This window comes from Hypanus sabinus, chromosome 27 (assembly GCF_030144855.1).
Source record: "Hypanus sabinus isolate sHypSab1 chromosome 27, sHypSab1.hap1, whole genome shotgun sequence".
Classification (NCBI taxonomy): domain Eukaryota; kingdom Metazoa; phylum Chordata; class Chondrichthyes; order Myliobatiformes; family Dasyatidae; genus Hypanus; species Hypanus sabinus.
The window spans coordinates 23199174-23209373 of NC_082732.1; the positions used below are offsets into that span (position 1 = coordinate 23199174).

General features: G+C 46.4%; 1 protein-coding gene and 1 long non-coding RNA gene across 3 annotated transcripts in view; one reads left to right on the forward strand and one right to left on the reverse strand.

Moving 5' to 3' along the window:
- LOC132382085 (uncharacterized) overlaps positions 1-8123 on the reverse strand; it is a 46862-nt gene extending 38739 nt beyond the window's left edge. For both annotated transcript variants that reach the window (XR_009508200.1, XR_009508199.1), the window contains exon 1: positions 7537-8123. This is a non-coding gene — a long non-coding RNA (uncharacterized LOC132382085). The remainder of the gene's footprint in view (positions 1-7536) is intronic.
- Positions 1-10200, forward strand: part of si:ch73-15b2.5 (rho guanine nucleotide exchange factor 19) — a 37262-nt gene that overhangs the window by 13226 nt on the left and 13836 nt on the right. The window contains exons 5-9 of the mRNA XM_059951948.1: positions 2389-2515; positions 4668-4742; positions 6414-6506; positions 8136-8287; positions 9996-10142. Of these exons, the coding sequence (XP_059807931.1) occupies positions 2389-2515; positions 4668-4742; positions 6414-6506; positions 8136-8287; positions 9996-10142 (594 nt within the window). The remainder of the gene's footprint in view (positions 1-2388; positions 2516-4667; positions 4743-6413; positions 6507-8135; positions 8288-9995; positions 10143-10200) is intronic.

Sequence of the window (10200 nt, forward strand, 5' to 3'; positions counted from 1 at the left end):
TCACAAAGCAGACTGAGGATCAAGCTGTTTGACTTCGTTTGAAACTACAACCAGACCGCAAGACCCAGGTGAATTGGTCTTCTATAATTACCTAGTGGCGTTCTTTAGTGCCACACTTGGCCCATTGTATCTACAAGAGAAAGGTGATGTTGGCGCTGTGCAGTGGTGACACGGATGGTTGTCTGATCCTGTCCGGATCACACAGCGGTCATCCTAGCCTCTGCAGTCCTGCTAGGACTGGCGAATAGACCCTGGAGCACGACTGCCTGCTTCATGATACCAGAGTGAGTGTAAAGAATGGTGTCAGTGAGGGCAAGCCCTGTGTTTCTGAAATAATTTGGATTTGAGGACTCCTTGACAAATCTTGACTTTTGGTTTTACTAACAGGTGAAAACAATGGTAGAGGTTGTCCCTTCAGCCACCTCTTTGAGTATCCCTGAGTGCTCTCTGTAGCTTCTTTGAACAGGTCCTTGGGTGATGGGTTTCATCAGCCCCTTTGGGTCCCTTTCACTGATCCTGGGAAGCATACTCCCTTGCCCTCAGGAATCATGGAAGCGGTTTGGGCTGACGTAAAGCGGAATGTGTGCTGGTGGCACGGAGTGAGGGATGGCTGGTGTACTGTCAATGGTGGATCTAAATGCCAGCAGCAGTGGGAACGTTCAGTAACGTTTGCATTTGCTGGAACAAATCTTGCACAATGGAGTCCCACAAATCCATCCGTGGCCGCCTGCACTGTCGTGATGAGGCCACACTCGGGTTGGGGGGAGCAAAGCCTTGCATTCCGTCTGGGTAGCCTCCAACCTGATGGCATGAACATCAATTTCTCAAGCTTCCGGTAATGCCCCCTCACCTCCCTTCACCACTTCCCATCCCCTTATCGCTCCCTCACCTCACTCTGGTTCTCCTTCCCCCTTTTTCTTTCTCCCAGAGCCTCTGTCTCTTTCACCAATCAACCTCCTCGCTCTTTGCTTCATCGGTCCCCCACCCCCCTCCAGGTTTCATCTACCGCCTGGTGTTTCTCTATCTTCCCCCCCCCCCCCCAACCTTTCAAATCTACTCCTCAGCTTCTTTTCTCCAGTCCTTCTGAAGGGTCTCGGCCCGAAACGTGGAGTACCCGGCCTGCTGAGTTCCTCCAGCAATCTTGAAATACCCAGGTACAACGTATGAATCTTTGTGGAGCTTTATTTCAAAGAAAGGTTCTAGTGAAGGACACATAATATCCCCGTAAAGCTAATTAATAGCACAGACGCATTTCTAGCAATCTTAAGATTCTAAAATAGAGGCTGGAGGCTTGTCCTGGGGATTAAAGGGCTGTGTGGGAGGGTGGAATTGGGCTTGCTTTTATTTTTGCTATTGTTTTGTTTTTTTGTTGTGTTCTGTGTAGTTCTGCCAAGCACTCTGGGCATGCTTTATTGGCACCGCCATGTGTGGAGTCACCTGAGGGCGTCCTGAGTCCCAGAGCCTGTGGTTGTTGATGTAAATGACTGTTCTCATGACGAGCTCAGATCATGAACTTTTCAAAAAACCTTCTCTGATCGTATCACACGACCATTCTCTGGATTGTCCCTTCGTCTTCCAGTTTCCCCCACCCCAATTACTGTATGATTGGTGATTCAATTCTGTCCTCCTGATCCCATCATGTTTATACATCCATTGGGTTTTAAGAGTGAAAGATGCAAATTAGAAAGAATGTTCAATAAGATCACTAACTAAATGGGCACTGAATGAGGTAAGCTGGCCCAGTCGTTGGATGGGTGATTTGCAGTGCATGCTATGTTATGGTTGTATCTATGCAGAGTCCAGTGTCTTTTTCTTTACCATAAGACATAAGAGCTGAATTAGGCCATTCAGCCCATTGAGTTTGCTCTGCCATTCTATCGTACTGATTCCAGATCCCACTCAACCCCAGACACCTGCCTTCTCACCTTTGATGCCCTGACCAATCGGGAAGTGATCAACTTCCTCAAATATACACACAGGCTTGGCCTCCACCACAGTCTGTGGCAGAACATTCCGCAAATTCACTACTCTCTGGCTTTAAAAAAAATTCCTCCTTACCTCTGATCTAAAGGGTCACCCCTCAATTTTGAGTCTGTCCCCTCTAGGTCCGGATACCTCCATCGTAGGAAACATCCACCCTATCTAGTCCTTTCAACATTCGGTAGGTGTCAATGAGATTCTCCCCTCTCCTCCCTACTTTCTTCTAAATTCCAGTGAGTACAGGCCCAAAGCTGCCAAACACTCCCCTTGTTAACCCCTTCATTTCCAGAATCATTCTCGTGAACAACCTCTGGACTCTCTCCAATGACAACACATTCTTTGAGATACGGAGCCCAAAACTGTTGACGGTACTCTTAAGTGCATTTACATTGCCTGGTTCTCCGACAGGCTGAATGACGGATTTGTACAGGTCCTGAAGAAGCTGGAAGTTCAACCTCTGTGCCAGCGGCAGCCTTTGAAGTCCTTCCTCATCTTGCCATTCCAACGCATCACAAGACTGAAGATCATGCTGGCGGTAATGGACGTATGATCTTTGCTGTCCACTTGTGCATTTGTCTTACCTTTTCTGAAAGCTAACTTTCTCCTCCTCTCCCTGCCCTTGACCATTTTGTTTTGAATGTGATGTGCTTCAATGTGCCTGCTTTCTGCCTCACTCAGTCCACCCGGGGTGAGGGAAGCTGAAGCTTGTAGTCAGACTCGGATGTTGCTGCCTCTGGCTCCAGTGATACTAGTTCGATTCTGAGCTCTTGGTGCTGTTTTTGTAGAATGTAGCATGCTCTTTGCCCCCCCCCCAACCATGCCAACCAAGGTGACTTCTTGAGTTTGTCCCACTGTCTGCATGAGGCCTGTATCCCCATTGTTCACTCTCTAGGGGATTGTGTGTTTCCTCCAGATGCGCTGATTTCTGCAGCGGTTCCAAAGATTGGCACTTTAATTGGTCACTGCAAGTTGCCCCTCATGTAGGTGGCTGGTGAGAGAATTTTGGGGGTGGGAGGGAAATTGTTGATGGGCACTTGGAAGGGTAGGTTCCAGACAGAGTAACCAGAAGAGTCTTAGGTGCTGACATTGACCTGACGGGTTGAATGGCCTCCTGTGTCAAATACTCACTGAAAAGGTGGATCATAGATGCACCAAGTCCACTTCCTTAAGTCTGCAGTGAGTGATCAGTCATGCAGAGCTGGGTCAGTTCTGATTGTATACAACCAAACCACACACGATCTAGCCACAAACTTCCCTTGTGGACTGAGATGTTTAAAATCCTGGTGCTTTACCGTTGGCTCCATCTATGTGAGAGGAACTGTAATTGAAAATATTTTGTATATTACGCTCACTTGTCGTCAATATTTTATCACTTTGCTTGCTATGACTAAGTAAATCTTTCTTCTGCGGCAGCTGATGCTTTTATTAGTTTCATTTCCAGACCTTTGTACCTACGGTGGTAGATGTGGTTTATGTGGACCTCAGTGAGGCTTTTGATGAAATGCTGCATGCAAGGTTTGCGAATGTGGAATTCAAGATGCGTTGGCAAACTGTATCCATAGTTAGCTTGGTTATATGGAGCCAGCTGCTAGAGGAAGTGGTTGAGTTAGATAGTTATATTATGTAAAAGGCATTTGGACAAGTAATTGGATAAGAAAGTAGATGGTTGGTAGTGGTTGGCATCTGTCTGAAAGGGCAATGGATGATGATCATCTTCTCAAGCCTGGGTGGCAGGTATGGAAATCCTGAGATGCCTAGTCATCAAGATCCCCCTCTTGCCCTCACTGGTGACAAAGGAAAGCTCATGAAGCAATTCGTTTGGCACCAGCTCGGCTGCAGGAGCTGCCGGAAGGATGTTCAATGAATTCCAGCCGCCTTAGGGGCTCCACTCCGGTTTTGCTGTCAGGGTTTACTCCCATCTCTCCCGAGGCTGCCCACAAGACAGTGGGGCTATTTACCCGTAGCTGGGGATCTGGTACATGGGCAAGCACCAGGGCGTGTCCACACACCGGTGGGCCTGCATGCTACGTGTGCAGGGGGGCAGATCTCCTCCCTGTCCTCTAGTTCAGTCTGAGTCTGAAAGAAGTTCAGTTTCCGTGTGACACCAGCGAGGAGGCACTACACGAGGCTTGTTGTTGGAGAGTTTATGTACTAGCAGTTTATGACTTGCACATTCAGCTCTCCTTTTCACAAGACTGCAGTTTATTCTCTCGTCATCGGCACCCTTTTCTCTTCTTTCCCCCCCACCCCCAGTGGCAAATTAACTAGCATATTTTCAGGGTTTGTAGAGGTAAGGAACCTGGGCAACCTCATACAATGTAAGAACAGTGGGCTGTTCTTTCCAATTCTAATTTTTGGCTGAAATGTTATAGAAACAAGAGGGAGCTGGAAGTATTCAACACTTCAACTGTGGGGAGAGGAATGGTTTTGCTGTTTTGGTCTGTGGCTTGCACTTCTGCATTTTGTATTTCCTGCACACTCAGTATTTCTGGTGTAATAAGGAGAAGATGAAGACAGAATTACTTTCACTGTTTTTATGTTGAATTCCCCCTTTTTCTGGCTTTGTTATTCTGTGTCTTCACCCCGATTAGCACTATCACAGGGAAAGTCTCCACTGTTCAATGTGTTTGCTGCAGGAGGAGAGGAATCTAGCTGTAGTCATCTTTTCCCAACTTTTTATTTTCCAGAATATCTTGGTGTTGACCTCACCAGAATGTCCGATGTTGGGATCAGTCAGGAAAGCTGTGGAAGCGATTGAGGAGGTGAGGCTTTTTTTGGGAAGCTTTTGACAGCAGGGTGCCTTGGCTGCTTGTCTTCACATTCCAGCAAGGGCCTTGGGACACTTTTTCCCCATCTGCTATTGCGAACAGTTTTAAGATGTACTCCGGTCTGCGCTGTGTCCCCTTGCTACTGAATAAGCTAACTAAGTAGTGTTGGTCAGGCATTATTTCTCAAATTTCCTCACGACAGCCGGAGACCATTGAGAGACCTTTCAAAGCGGCTCATCCTCCACTAAGTTTCCTGTAACCTGCTCTCCCTAATTTCCCATCAACGTTCTTCTCCCGATTCTACCACTCAGCTATGCACCAGGGTCAATTTCCTATGGCCAATTAACCTCCTGAACTGCATGTCTACGGGATGTGGATAGAACCCAGAACAATCCTGGGGGGAAAAGGCGAGAACTCCACACAGACAACACCCCCCCCAAGTCAGATTTGAAACCAGGTCACTAATCCCTTGAAGCAACATCTCCACTAACTACACTACCATTACCCGACACGATTTTGGCATAGGGCTGTTGATAGTGTTAATATTGTCTCTCTGTATGGTGTGGTAGTGTAGTGATTAGCACAACGCTTGACAGTACAAGCGACGTGGGTCCAATTCCCACTGCTGCCTGTAAGGTTCTCCCCGTGACCGCGTGGGTTCCACAGTCCAAAGTTGTATCTTTTAGTAGGATAACTGGTCATTTGAACTTGTGTAGTGATTAGGCTAAGATTAAACTGGGGGTTTGCTAGGCAGCATGGCTCGAAGGGCCTATTCTGCATTGTATCTCAATAAATAAATGGCTAGGAATTTATTTGCTGAAGTTGTCTTGAAATCTAGCATTTTGGTTTGATGCAAGTGCATCAGATCTATTAACTAAGAGCACAGCAAATTGTTGGATAACAGCCCAGGAGCTGCTTTACATCCACCCTGTTGGCAGGTCTTGCTGCAACGTTTTGGAAGTGTCCTTGGGGTTCATGGTGTTACCTGGGTAAGAGACGAGAAGGTGGAACCAATGGGATGAAGTGAGTAGGCACTCTTTTGCCTCTCTGGCCAGGCGTGCAGTCTTGCTCAGGTGGAGGGTACTGCCCCGCCCACCCATGCCCTGTGGCTTAGGGACATCATGTCCGGTCTATACCTTGAGAAGATCCATTATTCAACTCTCAATTCGGTCATAGTTCCAAAAGGTGTGGGGACCCTTTTTTGAATATTTTCAGAACTCCCAGCCAAACTAAAGATACATCCCTTCCTTTCCTCTGCACATAACTCCCTGACTTCCAGCATTCTCCGGTAAAATTCTACAAACTCAGACGTGACGTGTAAGCGTACAACAGTTTGTGTGTTGGGAAAATACACCCTCTCTCTACCAATGCAGCTCTGTGGGGATAAAGGTTCTGTTGAACCCTTTTTGCTAATGCAATGATGGCTTGGAGATGGGATTTGGGAGTAGTAGGTCAGGGCAGGGAGGCAACCAAAGCATGATTGTACTGTGGGTGCATCTCTTTCATAGATGTGAATTGTACATTTGTTATGCGCTGCACAAACCTCCTTTTTACTATGCTTTCTTGATTTTGGAAAAAAAACAATAAAACTATTACTGAGGGGGAAAAAAGTGAGTAGGCAAGAAAGTGGTGGTAAGTAACATTCGTCTCTCGTTTCTCCTCCAGATCGTGCGTACATGTAACGAGAATGTAAAGATGATGCGGCAAATTGAGGAGCTGGTCTCTCTGGAGAAGAGGTTGGAATTTATTAGCACCAAGGTATTCGTCAGCGGAGTAAAACCGAAATGGGTTGATTGAGCTGTTTGGTGTGCAAAGCTTAAATATCATATTGCCATCTGTTCAGAACCTGTTCCACAAGGAAATGCGTTAAGTTCTCACTGCTGGAGAGTAACTCCCGTCTTTGCAAAGGGTGGGGAGTGTTTGAACTGTCAATGCTGGGAATCTGAAAAAAAGTTCGGCACTGTCTTTGGAGATTGGTAATGACTCAGGCAATTGCTATGCAATTCAACCAACATTTGGTGCTCGGCCTTCTGCAGTTTTGATTTAACAAAAGGCATCTGTAGTACTATCCAGGCTTTGTACGGAAGCCACTCCTTTTCTCAGCAGCTCTCTGCTCAACACAAAAGATATTTAAGTCAGCTTGGGGGAAAATTGCTTTATCGCTATAGAAATCTTGTTGGTCTTAAACGATCAGTGTGAGTTTGTGGATGCAGGCTGGTCGACCCAACTAGTCTATGTCGAAGGGTGCCCACCCAGTTAGAGCACCCAAGTGAGGGAGGTTGAATCAGAACCTGAAGTCGGTTCAGCTGTAACCTCCTTACAGGAGATGAATTGCCATTGGTGTAGACCACAGCTTGTGGGGTTGTGATTGGCTGGCAGAGACTTCAAAGGTTCATTAATTATCATCAAAGCATAAATCCAAATTCAACTCTGTAATTTGTCTTCTCCAGATAGCCGCAAAACAAAGAACATGAAAGTTGTCCAGGGAGACATCAAACCCACCCACCCCACACCCCCTCCCCCATAAAAGAATGGCATCGTGATCATCAACCCCCAAAACCCCCTCCCCCAGGCAAAATGGAACAGGAGCATCGACCCCCAGAAAACAGCCACTCCCCTCTCACAACAAAATGGAAACAGAATGGGCAATTTAAAAAAAAACACAACTTAAAAACTGTAGGTCTGGAAAAAAAGTCCACAGTTCATAAACACAATGTTCCAATCCATAAATGCAGAACTACAATGCCATCCTATGATATCACCAGCATTCATCGAAAGAGGGGCCTACCTGCCTGCCACAGCGAGCCACACAGCGATAGGCCACTCACAGATTCCTCCTTCAGCAGTGATCTGAAGGAAGGAATCAGCGCTGAACTCTCGCTGGCCTTCTGCATTCACCTTGATGTCTCAATCTTCCCCAATGCTTTAACTAGCAAAATGGAGTCGAACTTTGGCAGAGTCCTGTATCGAAGTTCCTGTGTATCAAGGCCTTCTGAGTATATGCTCTCTTTCTGGAAGCTTCCCGGAGGCAGCAAAGTGCTGGATCACTCAAACTATCTCCAAACTGTAAATTGGAGGCTCCAACATTCTCAGAAACACATTTAAGAAGAAAAACAGACTTAAAAGAAGATTTAACTAAAAGACGTTCTCATGCGCTATCTGGAAGATGTCGACCAAGGCAGCGACATCTTGACTTGATGGCTAGCAGTGCTTTCAGTGGGAGTATTGAGACGTCAACAGTTGCTGATAGGATAATTTCTTTCTCAAAATGAAACTTAATATCTGGCCATAAAGGAGATTGAACAAAGAATGGGGCTGATTTATTTTTCACTTATTGCATTCCGATTCTTTGCTGTTGCTGGTTTAATAAGTAACTTCTTTCTGCAGGCCCTTCCTTTAATCTCCCAAACACGATTCCTGGTCAAAGAAGGGGAGCTGAGTGAACTATCTGCCCCTGAATATAGACACAAACTGGGAAATGCACCTAAACCAATTTACCTTCATCTATTTAACGACTTGCTGTTGCTGTCTCGGAAAGAGTAAGTGTCTTGTTTACTTTTTTTTTTGCTGCTTGTGGATTATATTTACCCGGTAATGGACATTTTGTCCAGGCTACTGTAGGATTATGTCGGAGTTATTGATAAAACAATTGACCTCCTCGTGTTGCTTGTCCACTCAGCTGAATAATTCCTGAGATTCCAGTAAGGATTTGTGAGATAGAATCTGCCTCCAGTTGGCTGGCTGTTCCTAGGCCAATGGACAGTACTAGCAAGCTCAGTATTTAGTGGCCGTCCGTAGCTTTCCTTAAAGAGGCAGTGGTGACACACCACTTTGAACCACTTGCTGTCCTTGTGCTGAAGGCAGAGATTTTGTGCATTCTTGTTTTTAACATAGAGCAGTCCAGGCCCTGTGGCCCATGACGTTACGCCAACCTTTTAACCTGCTCTTAACTTACTGCCCATTATTCTGCTGGCCCTTGGGGTAGCACTGAAGGTCCATACCGTCGCGCGCAGATAACCAGTCGGGGTTATTAGCCCTGAGCTGAACCCCCAGTCCTGGAGTGGTAGACCACTCTTAGTCTGGCCTCTACCTGCTCGGCGTGGGTGACCCTATCGAGAGCCAAAGCATAAAGCCTTGCCTCCAGCAAACGTAGCTCTCCGGGTCATCGAGGCACGCGAGCCTCCAAACCCTACAAGGTTGTGGTCCTCTTGGAGGCTTAACTTACTCCAAGCTCAATCTAATGCTTTCCTCCCAGATGGCCTTTTCTCTTTCAACCATGTGCCTATCTAAGAGCCTCTTAAATCTCACTAATGTCACTGCCTCTACTACTACCCCTGGCAGTGCACTACGTAACAGAAAAAATCTACCTCTGACATTCCCCTCCCCATACTTTCCTCCAAAATTATGCTGTCTTGTATTAACCATTTTTGCCCTTGGAAAAAGCTGCTGGCTGTTCACTTTGCTCCTATTTGCCTCCCATTCTCCTTCACTCCAAAGTGAAAAGCCTAGCTCACTTGATCTCTCTCCTCAGGGCATGCTTTCAAGTCTAAGTGGCACCCTGACTAATCTCCTCTGCACCATCTCTAAAGCTTCCATATCCTTCCTGTAATGAGACAGTCATATTGCCCAAAGAAGTTTTTGATCCAATGATGAAACGGTGATGAAACAACGATTAGTTATAAATGCATTCCTTTCTTGAGACATCAGCCCAATGAGTGGGCTGTATGTATTTCCAAAAATGGGAGGTGTGTGAACTTGGAAGGGGAAGTGTTGGGCAATGGCATTCTCACACAATGCACCCCCTCGTAGGAGTCCTCTCAGTTAGAAATTGTTTAGGCTAATAAATTGTACGGGTCCCAAGATGAATCCCTGCCCTGTATTCTGTCGGGCAGTAGCGGGGAGATGAGGGGGAAATGGAATCTGGAACAATGCTACTGATTATCCAGTGGATCATGCAGTCACTGCTTTGGAACTGAGCGAGGCAAAATGAGGTTTGGCAATGATGTTTGCCATTGTTGAAAGCATGTCAGTTATTCAGGATTAGACGTGGGGAACAGTCGTCTGAAACTGTAGCTCAGCATTGTTTGATACCATCAGGAAGGGATAAGCTTTGACGGGTGGGTGGGTGGGTCACTAAATTCATTACTGGGGTTGGCTGGGTCTTTTTATGTCAACTTGAGGGGGGGGGGGAAGAAGATTATTGTGCTTTAATCCTCCTTTTCATTGCTTTTGATTCCTTTCTATCAGAGAAGATAGGTTTTCTGTCGTGGACTATGCCAGGACCTCCAGGCTGGGAGCCCACTGCCTTGACGCAACCCCAGTAGTTTTTAAGCTGTGCCTGTGTGAGAATCATAAAGGGGCCACCAGGAATTTAATCTTGGGAGCAGGAAATGCGTAAGTGTTTATTTTAAATGTATGGTGGATTCTGGTTAATAGGGACACATTGGGACCA